Genomic DNA, 17,860 nt, shown 5'->3' with positions numbered 1-17,860 from the left:
CAACACCCTCCTCTGTGGCCTCCCCGCTAACTCTCTTGCACCACTCCAGTCTGTCCTCAACTCTGCTGCCTGCCTAATCCACCTCTCTCCTCGCTACTCCCCTGCTTCTCCCCTCTGCAAATCCCTCCACTGGCTCCCAATTCCCCATCGAATCCAGTTCAAACTACTAACACTGATCTACAAAGCCATCCACAACCTGTCCCCTCCCTATATCTCTGAACTAATCTCCCACTATCTTCCCTCACGTAATCTTCGTTCATCCCAAGACCTCCTACTCTCCTCCACACTTATTCGTTCCTCACACAATCGCCTCCAAGATTTCTCCAGAATATCCCCCATCCTCTGGAATTCCATGCCTCAACACGTCCGATTATCCACCACCCTCGGATCCTTCAGACGGAACCTGAAAACCCATCTCTTCAGGAAAGCCTAAAATAACCGAGCCGCCGCCTCACCACCGCCAGAGCAGCCGCCTCACCCCTACCTTCTGTCTCTTCCCCACTATCCCATAGAATGTAAGTCCGCAAGGACAGGGTCATCTCCCCTCTGTACCAGTGTGTCACTGTAAACCTGTTTACTGTAAATGATATCTATAACCCTGTATGTAACCCCTTCTCATGTACAGCACCATGGAATTAATGGTGCTATATAAATAAATAATAATAATAATAATAATAATATACAAAAAACAATCTACCTGTAGAGGATCCTCCATAAGGGAAGCTTCATAGGCGGCCAATGGGACCTAGAGAGCGATCATCTAATTAGAAATAGTGAGTCTTCTGTCCAATCTAGAACTCAAGGTGAACCAGTCAGAAGAAAAATATTAGAGCCTGGTCAGAGTCACAATAGTGCCCAAATGCTGGATACTCCATCCTTCTCGGTGCTGTCAATGATGTCACCACAGCCAGAAGTGAATCCCACCACAATCCAGGTCCTGGACCACAAACTGGAAGCAGTCACTTCACAACAACACATGTGACTAATGCTCATGGCACAGTCTGGATGCCAGGCTGTAACATCACCTATGAGGAGGAGGAGGAGGAGGGAGACCGCAAGTAGGAGGAGAAACTGACTGGGAACTCATGTGAGGACTGAAGCCAGAAGATCAGGACCCATTTCAGCATTACTGTACGGCGCTGGATCAATGACTAGTCTGAAGAAGATGGGAAAATCCTAATGAGGAGTGAGGTAGAACCCGTCCTCTGCTGCCAGCCGAGTATAACACATTTTTGCTAATACTCCATCACCGGAGCCATGTTAGGTACCCATAGGGACAGGAAACCACTGGTGGAGGAGGCAGGGAGCTGCTACTAAACCTCCATTTTCTCTACATATTGGGGTGATGTTGTAAGGGGTGTGAACTGCTCTGTTGCATCCCTTTCCCTGAAGACACCAATTGCATCAATGTTGTGTATTGTGAACATCATATAATGTGCCATGTAAAATGTAATGTCTTCCTGTGTACTATATAGTGACGTAATGCATGATGTTATAAGATGTATGGTGTTTTGTAAGGGAGATCTTCCTGGCAACAATCTGCAAGGACAGATACAGTTAATGTTTGGGACTAGTCCACAGAGGAGGAGCTAGTCCCAGGGAATGGACACTGCTTCCTGACTGTGCGTGCGTGCAAGTAGAGCTGGATTTTGGACAGTAACAAGTGTGCAGTGCTACCAAGGGTGATCTACATCTAGAGGAGACAGGAGCGAGGAAGAGCGAGATCATGAAAAGAGCTACTGATGAGAGAAACTTTCCGGAAGGCATTAGTGGACAAGAAGCAGAGTTACAGGATACCCAAGAGCTTGCTAGTGGCGAAGTTAAAGGACCTAAACAGGACAGAGCGTGGGACTAGTTAGGGTCCTGGGTGTAGATCCAGGGCATCCATGTGGCCTAGAAGCTGGGTTGTGGTGATGTAGGACGAAACAGATAAGCTGCAGCGCCCTGAGAAGCCTACAGAGGGAATAAGAAGGCTTCTTACTGTGAAGGAAGCATGCATAAGACTCTGTGCCCGCTGTCATTTGTACATAACCCTTATAAGGTTCAGTAAAGTCCCCATGTTTGAAAGGAAGTCTCTTATAAATCTGAGGAATTCGTAGTCTGCTTTTGTGTAAGGCCCTCAACATTGCTCAGAATCACTGCACTCACTGAATTACCAAGAGCTTCAGATTACGGTCTGCAGGAGTTGGAGTACATACATGGACTCAAGGACACTTTCTGCTCAGTGCTGTCATGTACAATTTCCTTTACAGGCCCCTCTAAATCTCTTAATATGGCAGATTTCGGTGTCAGTCTATTGAAGAACACATCTGTTTGGGTCTCACCTTCAGAAAACCTTTGGCCACCGCCCTGCTCTGCTGCCCATATTCAGAATAGGTGATCCCCTTCCACTTATCGGCTTCCTTCACACACAAGGCCACTTTCTGTCCGTGCCTCATTACCGCTTCTGAGAAGAACTGCGATGCTGTGAGAGAGCAAAGAGCAGATGGTCCAGACTTCTCCATTCTCAAAGTTACAACTCCATCAACTCGTGAGGTCCACATAGACTCAGACAATGCACGGCCTAGTAAAGGACAAGTATGGGGTACAGTTCTGGCAAAAGTTAATTAGGTTTCAATCAAGCTTCTTTCCATCACACATACCTGCACTGTCCAACCTTGGTATCACCAGGGACTGCTCCTCACATGTAGACATGTCCTCTCCGATTTCCTCTGATTGTTTCTGGTCCTCATGTGTTGTCTTCTGCTCCTCCGGAGTCCCATCTTTGCTTTCCTGAGCTTCTTCACCAATCATTTCATGATCATGTTGCTCTTCCTTCTTGGCTTCCCTAGACTTCTGAGAATCTTCTATTGTTTCTTCTGTATTGACAGGTCTCCTTTGTTCCCTGCTTATAGCTTTTTGACCATTTTTCTCTTTAGAGTCTGTCACCCTAGTTGCCCCTTTGTCTCCTTGCGTGCTGTGAAATCCTGGTTTATCTGGGGCAATTTTTTTATTATGACTTCCTTTATCTTCATCTTGGGACCCCTCACTTATGGTTTCTTGTGGATGTGTTTGGGTTTTTGGATTGCCTTCATTAGCTACCTCTGTGTCATGTCCAGCTGGGACGTCTTGAGCAGCATCTCTTCCTGGACCAAAGGTGTCACTTGGTGTATGCAGGAATTTATTAGAGGAGTCAACTGCCAAAGAGTTTTCAGGTCCCTCTTCCTTGTTGCCTTCTGGAGTCTCCTGGTGTTCTGTGATCTTGACTAGTTCCATAGTTTCATCAGATTGTTTTTCTTCTCTGTACAACAGGTCTTTTTCCACTGGTGTCTCATGGTCATATGTGACACCCTGAGATGCATCAGGTTTTTGGCCATAATTCACATGAGACAGTTCTCGACATTCACGATGCTGCTGCTCATCTTGTATGGTTTCATCATACTCCGATAGATCCACAAAACTGAAGAAAAAAATCATTATCAGAATATCCCACACACGAGAGCAACACCAGACAAACATCACCAAACCCAACAGTAACACCCAAGGTCATGCAACCATCTTCCATCACAACAGCATGTTATTCAATCACCTCTCTGTTGAGTCTTCTTCCATCACGTCCATGGTTGCCATTTTCTCCCCTATTCACAAAAAAGAACCGAGACGTGTCTATAGAGAATGCAAAAGACAACTCAAGTCCAGAATCATCAAGTTCAAACACAAGAGCATAAAGATTGAGTGTTCGGAGCAGTGTCGTGTATGTAAACCTAGAATGTGGCCAAAGGAATTTCCACTACTTCGATATACAATAGTGATAACATAACTTTACTCAGAAGAATAAGGACGGATTTATCTTCCTGAATTTTTATTTTCAGTCCATGATATAGATATAGGGAGTGTAAACTCAAAGCTCCTGCCCAGTTGTATCTGATGTGGGGAACCATCGGCACTTACCATAGTTTGAGCTTTCTTGACATAGATGGAGGCAGCAGACACCCATGGATTAATCACTGCCCTAGGTGAATTATGACACGTTAAACCAACAGTAAGGACGTAGATCACCGACACCGCTCCACTTAGTAGGTTTACAGATGGGGGGGTGCATACAGTACAATATACTAATTAACTAAACAAAGCTGTGCAAAAGCTTTAGGCAGATGTGGAAAACAATGCTGCAGAAGCTCTTAAGAGGTATCAATTATTTATCAATTAATGCAAAGTGAAGGAAAGAAATTTAAATTCAATCAGTATCCAGTGGCCGCCCGCTGCCTCCGACATCAGTATCCAGTGGCCGCCCGTCTCCTCAGTTATCAGTATCCAGTGGCCGCCTGCCGCCTCCATCATCAGTATCCAGTGATCACCTGTCTCCTCACTCACCAGTATATGGTGACCATGCCATCACTTCTCAGTCACTTGTACACAGGTGATGGAAGAACTCTGTAGGAGGTTGCTCCAAACATATTAGAGAACTAAGCCCAGATCTTTTGTGTATGAGGTATCTGAGGATCCTTGTGTCTCATCATGTGATCCCAGACAGATGGGATGATGTGAGATCCTGGAGGTTAACACCATTGGTTGTTGTGGGTCACTGTCCACCTGCACAATAAATTTGGAGCCAATCAGATGCCTCCGTAATGGCATTATATGATGAGCAAGTGTCTGCCCAGTCTATGAAATGCTGCCCCAAACTTGCCAACCCCTTCACCGTACTTCACTGCTCTTACAGATCCTCAGTATTGTGCCGATCTCCTGTCCATTGGGAACAATCTGCTTTGGTTACAGCCAAATATTTCACATTTTAATCATTAGTCTGGAGACCCGCTTCGATTTTCCTGATCCAAGTTTCTGTGTTTGTGCACAGAGGAGTCACTTTTCTCATTTCCCTATAGAAAGTTTAGGGGGGTTGGCTGTAATTCTTTTATAAAAGATGACTTCTTGTCAGACTTTTCCACAGTAGATGGTGTAGTCGACCCCGCTGGTTTCTGCCCGTTCTGAGCTGATGCCACTGCTGGATATCTTCTGACTTTGAAGAGACGTAACAGTGAGGTGTCATCTGCTGAGCCATTGCTGTGGAGCGGTGGTCGAGCACGCACACTGCTGAGCCATTGCTGTGGAGCGGTGGTCGAGCACGCACACTGCTGAGCCATTGCTGTGGAGCGGTGGTCGAGCACGCACACTGCTGAGCCATTGCTGTGGAGCGGTGGTCGAGCACGCACACTGCTGAGGCATTGCTGTGGAGCGGTGGTCGAGCACGCACACTGCTGAGCCATTGCTGTGGAGCGGTGGTCGAGCACGCACACTGCTGAGCCATTGCTGTGGAGCGGTGGTCGAGCACGCACACTGCTGAGCCATTCCTGTGGAGCGGTGGTCGAGCACGCACTGCTGAGCCATTCCTGTGGAGCTGTGATCTAGCATGCACTGCTGAGCCATTCCTGTGGAGCGGAGGTCAAGCACGCACTGCTGAGCCATTCCTGTGGAGCTGTGGTCGAGCACGCACTGCTGAGCCATTCCTGTGGAGCTGTGGTCGAGCACGCACTGCTGAGCCAGTCCTGTGGAGCGGTGGTCGAGCACGCACTGCTGAGCCAGTCCTGTGGAGCGGTGGTCGAGCACGCACTGCTGAGCCATTCCAGTGCAAATTAAAGGGCCCCATCCTGCTGATCATTGGTAGTCCCAGTGGTCAGACACTCACCAATGAGTAATAACGAGAGATGGCACCAATCAATTCGCAGGACTTACATCCGGTGAGCACGAGAGTAATCTGTGGCTTCTGGAACCTCCGAGAGCCGCCTCTACCTGACGCACCCCACCTCCCCTCGATTAGCTGGCCTGGGGCGACATCGGGCCAGGCTGGCTAATCAGAGGAGAAGGCATGGACGCCAGACCCCAGATAGCAGCAGGAACCTGACACGGCAGACCCCCGACAGCAGCGAGAACCCGTCACGGCAGACCCCCCGACAGCAGCACAAACCTGACACGCCGGACCCCAGATAGTAGCAGGAACCCGACACGGCAGACCCCCCCGACAGCAGCGGGAACCCGACACGCCGGACCCCAGATAGCAGCAGGAACCAAACATGGCAGACCCCAGATAGCAGCAGGAACCCGACACGGCGGACCCCCCAACAGCAGCAGGAACCTGACACGCCAGACCCCAGATAGCAGTGGGAACCCGACACGCCGGACCCCAGATAGCAGTGGGAACCTGACACGCTGGACCCCAGATAGCAGCGGGAACCCGACACGCCGGACCCCAGATAGCAGCGGGAACCAGACACGCCGGACCCCCCAACAGCAGCAGGAACCCGACACGCCGGACCCCAGATAGCAGCGGGAACCCGACACACCGGACCCCAGATAGCAGCGGGAACCCGACACGCCGGACCCCACATAGCAGCGGGAACCCGACACGCCGGACCCCAGATAGCAGCGGGAACCAGACATGGCAGATCCCCGACAGCAGCAGGAACCCAATACGCCGGACCCCAGATAGCAGCGGGAACCGACACGCCGGAACCCCCGACAACAGCGGGAACCCGACACAACGGACCCCAGATAGCAGTGAGAACCCGACACGCCGGACCCCAGATAGCAGCGGGAACCAGACACGCCAGACCCCAGATAGCAGCGGGAACCAGACACGCCAGACCCCAGATAGCAGTGGGAACCGACACGCCGGACCCCCCCCGACAACAGCGGGAACCCGACATGCCGGACCCCAGATAGCAGCGGGAACCCGACACGCCGGACCCCAGATAGCAGTGGGAACCCGACACGCCGGACCCCAGATAGCAGTGGGAACCTGACACGCCGGACCCCAGATAGCAGCAGGAACCAGACACGCCGGACCCCAGATAGCAGTAGGAACCAGACACAGCGGACCCCCCAACAGCAGCAGGAACCCGACACGCCGGACCCCAGATAGCAGCGGGAACCCGACACACCGGACCCCAGATAGCAGCGGGAACCCGACACGCCGGACCCCACATAGCAGCGGGAACCCGACACGCCGGACCCCAGATAGCAGCGGGAACCAGACATGGCAGATCCCTGACAGCAGCAGGAACCCAATACGCCGGACCCCAGATAGCAGCGGGAACCAGAAACGCCGGACCCCAGATTGCAGTGGGAACCAGACACGGCGGACCCCCCGACAGCAGCAGGAACCCGACACGCCGGACCCCAGATAGCAGCGGGAACCCGACACGCCGGACCCCAGATAGCAGCGGGAACCAACACGCCGGACCCCCCGACAACAGCGGGAACCCGACACAACGGACCCCAGATAGCAGTGAGAACCCGACACGCCGGACCCCAGATAGCAGCGGGAACCCGACACGCCGGACCCCAGATAGCAGTGGGAACCCGACACGACGGAGTCGGACCCCAACAGTAGCGGGAACCCGACACAACGGACCCCAGATAGCAGCGGGAACCCGACACGCCGGACCCCAGATAGCAGTGGGAACCTGACACGCCGGACCCCAGATAGCAGCGGGAACCAGACACGCCGTACCCCAGATAGCAGCGGGAACCAGACACGCCGGACCCCCCCGACAGCAGCAGGAACCCGACACGCCGGACCCCAGATAGCAGCGGGAACCCGACACACCGGACCCCAGATAGCAGCGGGAACCCGACACACCGGACCCCAGATAGCAGCGGGAACCCGACACGCCGGACCCCAGATAGCAGCGGGAACCAGACATGGCAGATCCCCGACAGCAGCAGGAACCCAATACGCCGGACCGCAGATAGCAGCGGGAACCAGAAACGCCGGACCCCAGATTGCAGTGGGAACCCGACACGGCGGACACCCCCCCCCCCTCCGACGGCAGCGGGAACCCGACACAACGGACCCCAGATACCGAACGCCCACCTGTGTCGAGTTTTGCTCTTTGCTCCACTCACACAGATTGTTTTGAGGTTTTGGGATAGATCCTATGTGAAATTACGCCTGACCTCCCGATTGAGCAGACTGAGTCCCCTTTTTGACAACCCGGCTTTTCCCCCCAGCAATGAATAGATCTACGTATCTGTGTTGGTCACGACTTGACGGGGTGGGACTGGGTCAGGTGAAGGATAAGCTTGCGGGGCTATCCGGCGTGCGGGGGTTACGAGGTTCTGATCTTACGACACCGCTGTCCTGGCTAGAGTTTCTGCAATTGCGGAGCTTTCTTTCCAGTGTGCTGATGGGGGCGCTGACGCCATTTGAGTCCCTGATGCTCCCTACTGAGGGTCCCTCTCACGTGGTTTCGGTGCTCTATGGCCTGGGCTTGAATTCACTTCCCCCTACTACGCTTGGATTTATGGAGGCTTGGGAGAGGGACCTGGGGATCACCTTTTCTGAGGCGGATAGTCTGAAAATCTTCACTCTTGCACATAAGATGACGATGTCCAGTCAGGCGCAGGAGAGGAATTATAAATTACTGACACGCTGGTATAGGTGTCCCACCTTTCTCCACAGGATTAACCCGGAGATCTCGGACGCCTGCTGGAGATGTGGCTCCGCCACGGGCTCTATGCTCCATGTTTGGGGGTCCTGTGGTCCCCTGCAACCCTTCCGGAACTCAGTCTTCGATGCCTTTCACTTGATGACTGGGGTCCGCCACGAGCCCTCCCCCCAAATGGCCCTACTGTCCCTGATACCCAGTTCGATAGCTTCCGTTAAAAAGGGGATCCTGAGATTTTGCCTAATAGCTGCCAGGGCAGTTATTCCCCGACATTGGAGGTCTACTGAGGTCCCCTCCACGGAGGAATGGATAGCTGAAATGGATAGATTACATCGTCTGGAGTCGCTGGTGGCGGGTGATGGTGATGCTGCATATGACCAGGGGCGCACCTGGTTCCTCTGGCAATCCTTCAAGGAGAGCACAAGATTCCTGACTTGGCTGCGTACATACTTATAATTCTCAATACGTGGGCCTGTACATTGCTGGGTCTCCCTTAACCCCCCCCCCCTCCCCCCTCCCTCCCCTTTTCTTTTCTCTTTCTTTCCTTTTCTCTTATCTCTACAATTGCTTTTCTTACAGGTTCTGTATTTTGTATATAAGGTCTATGTCCCGAAGTAATTCTCAAGATGAGAACCATGTACCCTTTATGTGCCAGAGTCCTTGTTCAACTACACTTGTGCTGCGTTCTCAGAGACGTAATGTATAGCTCTGGACATTGTAATCATTCTTTTTACTGTTTTTCCTGTTTAAAATTTCAATAAATATATTTACTGAAAAAAAACAACGGACCCCAGATAGCAGCGGGAACCCGACACGCCGGACCCCAGGTAGCAGCGGGAACCCGACACGCCGGACCCCAGGTAGCAGCGGGAACCCGACACGCCGGACCCCAGATAGCAGCGGGAACCCGACACGACGGAGTCGGACCCCAACAGTAGCGGGAACCTGACAACAGCCCCCAAATAGCAGCGAGAACCCGACACGCCGGACACCCCAGATAGCAGCGGGAACCACACACGGCGGACCCCCGACAGCAGCAGGAACCCGACACGGCGGACCCCAGATAGCAGCGGGAACCAGACACAGCGGACCCCAGATAGCAGCGGGAACCAGACACGCCGGACCCTAGATAGCAGCAGGAACCCGACACGATGGACCCCCCGACAACAGCAGGAACCCGACACGCTGGACCCCAGATAGCAGCGGGAACCCGACACGCCGGACCCCAGATAGCAGCGGGAACCCGACACGCCGGACCCCAGATAGCAGCGGGAACCCGACACGCCGGACCCCAGATAGCAGCGGGAACCGACACGCCGGACCCCAGATAGCAGCGGGAACCCGACACGCCGGACCCCAGATAGCAGCGGGAACCCGACACGACGGAGTCGGACCCCAACAGTAGCGGGAACCTGACAACGGCCCCCAGATAGCAGCGAGAACCCGACACGCCGGACCCCAGATAGCAGTGGGAACCACACACGGCGGACCCCCGACAGCAGCAGGAACCCGACACGGCGGACCCCAGATAGCAGCGGGAACCAGACACAGCGGACCCCAGATAGCAGCGGGAACCCGACACGATGGACCCCCCGACAACAGCGGGAACCCGACATAACGGACCCCAGATAGCAGTGAGAACCCGACACGCCGGACCCCAGATAGCAGCGGGAACCCGACACGCCGGACCCCAGATAGCAGCGGGAACCCGACACGCCGGACCCCAGATAGCAGCGGGAACCCGACACGCCGGACCCCAGATAGCAGCGGGAACCACACACAGCGGACCCCCGACAGCAGCAGGAACCAGACACGGCGGACCCCAGAAAGCAGCGGGAACCAGATAGCAGCGGGAACCAGACACAGCGGACCCCAGATAGCAGCAGGAACCAGACATGGCAGACCCCCGACAGCAGCAGGAACCCGACAAGCCAGACCCCCCCAACAGTAGCAGGAACCCGACACGCCGGACCCCCCAACAGTAGCAGGAACCCGACACGCCGGACCCCCCAACAGTAGCAGGAACCCGACACGCCGGACCCCCCAACAGTAGCAGGAACCCGACACGCCGGACCCCCCGACAGCAGCAGGAACCCGACACGCCGGACCCCCCGACAGCAGCAGGAACCAGACACGCCGGACCCCCAACAGTAGCAGGAACCCGACACGCCGGACCCCCCCAACAGTAGCAGGAACCCGACACGCCGGACCCCCCAACAGTAGCAGGAACCAGACATGCCGGACCCCCCGACAGCAGCAGGAACCAGACACGCCGGACCCCCCAACAGTAGCAGGAACCCGACACGCCGGACCCCCCCAACAGTAGCAGGAACCCGACACGCCGGACCCCCAAACAGTAGCAGGAACCAGACGTGCCGGACCCCCCGACAGCAGCAGGAACCTGACACGCCGGACCCCCCGACAGCAGCAGGAACCCGACACGCCGGACCCCGGACAGCAGCAGGAACCCGACACGCCGGACCCCCGACAGCAGCAGGAACCAGACACGCCGGACCCCCAACAGTAGCAGGAACCCGACACGCCGGACCCCCCCAACAGTAGCAGGAACCCGACACGCCGGACCCCCCAACAGTAGCAGGAACCAGACATGCCGGACCCCCCGACAGCAGCAGGAACCAGACACGCCGGACCCCCCGACAGTAGCAGGAACCCGACACGCCGGACCCCCCCAACAGTAGCAGGAACCCGACACGCCGGACCCCCAAACAGTAGCAGGAACCAGACGTGCCGGACCCCCCGACAGCAGCAGGAACCTGACACGCCGGACCCCCCGACAGCAGCAGGAACCCGACACGCCGGACCCCGGACAGCAGCGGGAACCCGACACGCCGGACCCCCCGACAGCAGCAGGAACCTGACACGCCGGACCCCCCGACAGCAGCAGGAACCCGACACGCCGGACCCCGGACAGCAGCGGGAACCAGACACGCCGGACCCCCCAACAGTAGCAGGAACCAGACATGCCGGAGCCCCGACAGCAGCAGGAACCCGACACGCCGGAGTCGGACCCCAACAGTATCGACAGCGGTCATGGCAGAACCCGTCGTGTGACCTCCTGCATCTGCGCCACTCACCTGAAAAGAACCAAAGATAACAGTCTGCCCAACTGCTGTGAGGCCACGCCCAGGTGACTTTTATAGGCTTAGCTCCTCCTCTCACCCACCATATGACTATTGCTGCCCTCTATGTTCGGCCTCTTTCCTCTTTGGCTCCTGTGCGAGGCCATATAATAGGTCTGGAATTGTAATAATGCCGTCATGACCGAGCACTGTTCTCCTATAGCTTCATATTAGTCACATGGTGGCCTATCTGTAGGTGCTGCCTCCCCCGGTCCAGGACATCTGAGGTGCGTGTGGAGACTCCAGGGTGCTGCAGTCCGAGATCCAGGACATCTGAGGTGCGTGTGGAGACTCCAGGGTGCTGCAGTCTGTGATCCAGGACATATGAGGTGTGTGTGGAGACTCCAGAGTGCTGCAGTCTGTGATCCAAGACCTATGAGGTGTGTGCGGAGACTTCAGGGTGCTGCAGTCCGAGATCCAGGACATATGAGGTGTGTGCACGGAGACTCCAGGGTGCTGCAGCCCGCGGTCCAGGACATATGAGGTGTGTGTGGAGACTCCAAGGTGCTGCAGCCGGTAGTCCAAGACATATGAGGTGTGTGTGGAGACTCCAGGGTGCTGCAGCCCACGTTTCAGGACATATGAGGTGTGTGTGGAGACTCCAGGGTGCTGCAGCCCGCGGTCCAGGACATATGAGGTGTGTGTGGAGACTCCAAGGTGCTGCAGCCGGTAGTCCAAGACATATGAGGTGTGTGTGGAGACTCCAGGGTGCTGCAGCCCACGTTTCAGGACATATGAGGTGTGTGTGGAGACTCCAGGGTGCTACAGCCGGCGGTCCAGGACATATGTGTGTGGAGACTCCAGGGTGCTGCAGCCTATGATCCAAGACATATGAGGTGTGTGTGGAGACTCCAGAGTGCTGCAGTCTGTGATCCAAGACCTATGAGGTGTGTGTGGAGACTCCAGGGTGCTGCAGCCTGTGATCCAAGACATATGAGGTGTGTGTGGAGACTCCAGAGTGCTGCAGTCTGTGATCCAAGACCTATGAGGTGTGTGCGGAGACTTCAGGGTGCTGCAGTCCGAGATCCAGGACATATGAGGTGTGTGCACGGAGACTCCAGGGTGCTGCAGCCCGCGGTCCAGGACATATGAGGTGTGTGTGGAGACTCCAAGGTGCTGCAGCCGGTAGTCCAAGACATATGAGGTGTGTGTGGAGACTCCAGGGTGCTGCAGCCCACGTTTCAGGACATATGAGGTGTGTGTGGAGACTCCAGGGTGCTACAGCCGGCGGTCCAGGACATATGTGTGTGGAGACTCCAGGGTGCTGCAGCCTATGATCCAAGACATATGAGGTGTGTGTGGAGACTCCAGAGTGCTGCAGTCTGTGATCCAAGACCTATGAGGTGTGTGTGGAGACTCCAGGGTGCTGCAGCCTGTGATCCAAGACATATGAGGTGTGTGTGGAGACTCCAGAGTGCTGCAGTCTGTGATCCAAGACCTATGAGGTGTGTGCGGAGACTTCAGGGTGCTGCAGTCCGAGATCCAGGACATATGAGGTGTGTGCACGGAGACTCCAGGGTGCTGCAGCCCGCGGTCCAGGACATATGAGGTGTGTGTGGAGACTCCAGGGTGTTGCAGCCCGCGGTCCAGGACATATGAGGTGTGTGACTGTGGAGACTCCAAGGTGCTGCAGCCGGTAGTCCAAGACATATGAGGTGTGTGTGGAGACTCCAGGGTGCTGCAGCCCACGTTTCAGGACATATGAGGTGTGTGTGGAGACTCCAGGGTGCTGCAGCCCGCGGTCCAGGACATATGAGGTGTGTGTGGAGACTCCAGGGTGTTGCAGCCCGCGGTCCAGGACATATGAGGTGTGTGTGGAGACTCCAAGGTGCTGCAGCCGGTAGTCCAAGACATATGAGGTGTGTGTGGAGACTCCAGGGTGCTGCAGCCCACGTTTCAGGACATATGAGGTGTGTGTGGAGACTCCAGGGTGCTGCAGCCCGCGGTCCAGGACATATGAGGTGTGTGTGGAGACTCCAGGGTGCTACAGCCGGCGGTCCAGGACATATGTGTGTGGAGACTCCAGGGTGCTGCAGCCTGTGATCCAAGACATATTAGGTGTGTGTGGAGACTCCAGGGTGCTGCAGCCTGTGATCCAAGACCTATGAGGTGTGTGTGGAGACTCCAGGGTGCTACAGCCGGCGGTCCAGGACATATGTGTGTGGAGACTCCAGGGTGCTGCAGCCTGTGATCCAAGACCTATGAGGTGTGTGTGGAGACTCCAGGGTGCTGCAGCCCGCGGTCCAGGACATATGTGTGTGGAGACTCCAGGGTGCTGCAGCCCGTGGTCCAGGACATATGAGGTGTGTGTGGAGACTCCAGGGTGCTACAGCCGGCGGTCCAGGACATATGAGGTGTGTGTGGAGACTCCAAGGTGCTGCAGCCGGTAGTCCAAGACATATGAGGTGTGTGTGGAGACTCCAGGGTGCTGCAGCCCACGTTTCAGGACATATGAGGTGTGTGTGGAGACTCCAGGGTGCTGCAGCCCGCGGTCCAGGACATATGAGGTGTGTGTGGAGACTCCAGGGTGCTAAAGCCGGCGGTCCAGGACATATGTGTGTGGAGACTCCAGGGTGCTGCAGCCTGTGATCCAAGACATATGAGGTGTGTGTGGAGACTCCAGGGTGCTGCAGCCTGTGATCCAAGACCTATGAGGTGTGTGTGGAGACTCCAGGGTGCTACAGCCGGCGGTCCAGGACATATGTGTGTGGAGACTCCAGGGTGCTGCAGCCTGTGATCCAAGACCTATGAGGTGTGTGTGGAGACTCCAGGGTGCTGCAGCCCGCGGTCCAGGACATATGTGTGTGGAGACTCCAGGGTGCTGCAGCCCGTGGTCCAGGACATATGAGGTGTGTGTGGAGACTCCAGGGTGCTACAGCCGGCGGTCCAGGACATATGAGGTGTGTGTGGAGACTCCAAGGTGCTGCAGCCGGTAGTCCAAGACATATGAGGTGTGTGTGGAGACTCCAGGGTGCTGCAGCCCACGTTTCAGGACATATGAGGTGTGTGTGGAGACTCCAGGGTGCTGCAGCCCGCGGTCCAGGACATATGAGGTGTGTGTGGAGACTCCAGGGTGCTACAGCCGGCGGTCCAGGACATATGTGTGTGGAGACTCCAGGGTGCTGCAGCCTGTGATCCAAGACATATGAGGTGTGTGTGGAGACTCCAGGGTGCTGCAGCCTGTGATCCAAGACCTATGAGGTGTGTGTGGAGACTCCAGGGTGCTACAGCCGGCGGTCCAGGACATATGTGTGTGGAGACTCCAGGGTGCTGCAGCCTGTGATCCAAGACCTATGAGGTGTGTGTGGAGACTCCAGGGTGCTGCAGCCCGCGGTCCAGGACATATGAGTGTGGAGACTCCAGGGTGCTGCAGCCCGTGGTCCAGGACATATGAGGTGTGTGTGGAGACTCCAGGGTGCTACAGCCGGCGGTCCAGGACAAATGAGGTGTGTGTGGAGACTCCAAGGTGCTGCAGCCGGTAGTCCAAGATATATGAGGTGTGTGTGGAGACTCCAGGGTGCTGCAGCCCACGTTTCAGGACATATGAGGTGTGTGTGGAGACTCCAGGGTGCTGCAGCCCGCGGTCCAGGACATATGAGGTGTGTGTGGAGACTCCAGGGTGCTACAGCCGGCGGTCCAGGACATATGTGTGTGGAGACTCCAGGGTGCTGCAGCCTGTGATCCAAGACATATGAGGTGTGTGTGGAGACTCCAGGGTGCTGCAGCCTGTGATCCAAGACCTATGAGGTGTGTGTGGAGACTCCAGGGTGCTACAGCCGGCGGTCCAGGACATATGTGTGTGGAGACTCCAGGGTGCTGCAGCCTGTGATCCAAGACCTATGAGGTGTGTGTGGAGACTCCAGGGTGCTGCAGCCCGCAGTCCAGGACATATGTGTGTGGAGACTCCAGGGCGCTGCAGCCCGTGGTCCAGGACATATGAGGTGTGTGGAGACTCCAGGGTGCTACAGCCGGCGGTCCAGGACATATGTGTGTGGAGACTCCAGGGTGCTGCAGCCTGTGATCCAAGACATGAGGTGTGTGTGGAGACTCCAGGGTGCTACAGCCGGCGGTCCAGGACATATGTGTGTGGAGACTCCAGGGTGCTGCAGCCTGTGATCCAAGACATATGAGGTGTGTGTGGAGACTCCAGGGTGCTGCAGCCCGTGGTCCAGGACATATGAGGTGTGTGTGGAGACTCCAGGGTGCTGCAGCCGGCGGTCCAGGACATATGTGTGTGGATACTCCAGGGTGCTGCAGCCTGTGGTCCAGGACATATGAGGTGTGTGCGGAGACTCCAGGGTGCTGCAGCCAGCGGTCCAGGAGATGTGAGGTGTGTGTGGAGACTCCAGGGTGCTGCAGCCAGCGGTCCAGGAGATGTGAGGTGTGTGTGGAGACTCCAGGGTGCTGCAGCCCGTGGTCCAGGACATATGAGGTGTGTGCGGAGACTCCAGGGTGCTGCAGCCAGCGGTCCAGGAGATGTGAGGTGTGTGCGGAGACTCCAAGGTGCTGCAGCCAGCGGTCCAGGAGATGTGAGGTGTGTGTGGAGACTCCAGGGTGCTGCAGCCAGCGGTCCAGGAGATGTGAGGTGTGTGTGGAGACTCCAGGGTGCTGCAGCCCGTGGTCCAGGACATATGAGGTGTGTGCGGAGACTCCAGGGTGCTGCAGCCAGCGGTCCAGGAGATGTGAGGTGTGTGCGGAGACTCCAAGGTGCTGCAGCCAGCGGTCCAGGAGATGTGAGGTGTGTGCGGAGACTCCAGGGTGCTGCAGCCAGCGGTCCAGGACATATGAGGTGTGTGTGGAGACTCCAGGGTGCTACAGCCGGCGGTCCAGGACATATGTGTGTGGAGACTCCAGGGTGCTGCAGCCTGTGATCCAAGACATATGAGGTGTGTGTGGAGACTCCAGGGTGCTGCAGCCTGTGATCCAAGACCTATGAGGTGTGTGTGGAGACTCCAGGGTGCTACAGCCGGCGGTCCAGGACATATGTGTGTGGAGACTCCAGGGTGCTGCAGCCTGTGATCCAAGACCTATGAGGTGTGTGTGGAGACTCCAGGGTGCTGCAGCCCGCAGTCCAGGACATATGTGTGTGGAGACTCCAGGGCGCTGCAGCCCGTGGTCCAGGACATATGAGGTGTGTGGAGACTCCAGGGTGCTACAGCCGGCGGTCCAGGACATATGTGTGTGGAGACTCCAGGGTGCTGCAGCCTGTGATCCAAGACATGAGGTGTGTGTGGAGACTCCAGGGTGCTACAGCCGGCGGTCCAGGACATATGTGTGTGGAGACTCCAGGGTGCTGCAGCCTGTGATCCAAGACATATGAGGTGTGTGTGGAGACTCCAGGGTGCTGCAGCCCGTGGTCCAGGACATATGAGGTGTGTGTGGAGACTCCAGGGTGCTGCAGCCGGCGGTCCAGGACATATGTGTGTGGATACTCCAGGGTGCTGCAGCCTGTGGTCCAGGACATATGAGGTGTGTGCGGAGACTCCAGGGTGCTGCAGCCAGCGGTCCAGGAGATGTGAGGTGTGTGTGGAGACTCCAGGGTGCTGCAGCCAGCGGTCCAGGAGATGTGAGGTGTGTGTGGAGACTCCAGGGTGCTGCAGCCCGTGGTCCAGGACATATGAGGTGTGTGCGGAGACTCCAGGGTGCTGCAGCCAGCGGTCCAGGAGATGTGAGGTGTGTGCGGAGACTCCAAGGTGCTGCAGCCAGCGGTCCAGGAGATGTGAGGTGTGTGCGGAGACTCCAGGGTGCTGCAGCCAGCGGTCCAGGAGATGTGAGGTGTGTGTGGAGACTCCAGGGTGCTGCAGCCAGCGGTCCAGGACATATGAGGTGTGTGCGGAGACTCCAGGGTGCTGCAGCCAGCGGTCCAGGAGATGTGAGGTGTGTGTGGAGACTCCAGGGCGCTGCAGCCGGCAGTCCAAGACATATGAGGTGTGCGGAGGCCCCAGAGATACTACTAAGGATAGAGGTGATCTGGTCCTGGAACTGCCTCCTACTGTCAGCCGCTATCCCCAGCGCCTCCTCTTGTTTGGTGCAGCGTCTTTTTGTGGCAATGCAGATGATGGTTCACCAGGAATATTAACCCAAGAGGTGGTGGGGACACAAGTGGTAGCGGATGGTGCAGAGCTCTGGTCGGTGGCCACTGGACCTGGAATCGATGTGCAAATCTCTGGAAGGATTCTCTCCTGTTCAGTGTTTTGGAGCCGCTCCTAATATTGTCTACAAAGGTCGATAAATCCACGACATCGACTACTGAGGTGTGAACGAGGCCTTAATGTCTGTCCGTCCTGTGAGGCA

At 56.3% G+C, this 17,860-nt stretch overlaps 1 protein-coding gene across 3 annotated transcripts in view; it reads right to left on the bottom strand.

The window, feature by feature from the left end:
* Positions 1 to 11,557, bottom strand: part of LOC143793640 (long-chain-fatty-acid--CoA ligase ACSBG2-like) — a 33,794-nt gene extending 22,237 nt beyond the window's left edge. Inside the window, exons 1-5 of one of the 3 annotated variants that reach the window (XM_077280701.1) lie at positions 11,522 to 11,557; positions 3,931 to 3,991; positions 3,569 to 3,645; positions 2,643 to 3,439; positions 2,325 to 2,563 (exon numbers count right to left, since the gene is read on the bottom strand). In XM_077280701.1, coding sequence (XP_077136816.1) covers positions 2,325 to 2,563; positions 2,643 to 3,439; positions 3,569 to 3,609 — 1,077 coding nt within the window. In that variant the 5' untranslated portion in view covers positions 3,610 to 3,645; positions 3,931 to 3,991; positions 11,522 to 11,557. The remainder of the gene's footprint in view (positions 1 to 2,324; positions 2,564 to 2,642; positions 3,440 to 3,568; positions 3,646 to 3,930; positions 3,992 to 11,521) is intronic. The other 2 variants (XM_077280699.1, XM_077280700.1) reach the window with 2 other exon arrangements.
* Between the last annotated feature and the right edge of the window lie 6,303 nt (positions 11,558 to 17,860).

Source organism: Ranitomeya variabilis, chromosome 1 (genome assembly GCF_051348905.1).
Source record: "Ranitomeya variabilis isolate aRanVar5 chromosome 1, aRanVar5.hap1, whole genome shotgun sequence".
NCBI lineage: Eukaryota > Metazoa > Chordata > Amphibia > Anura > Dendrobatidae > Ranitomeya > Ranitomeya variabilis.
The sequence above is the reverse complement of the archived record's forward strand: the minus strand, read 5'-3'. Positions and strand labels throughout refer to the sequence as shown.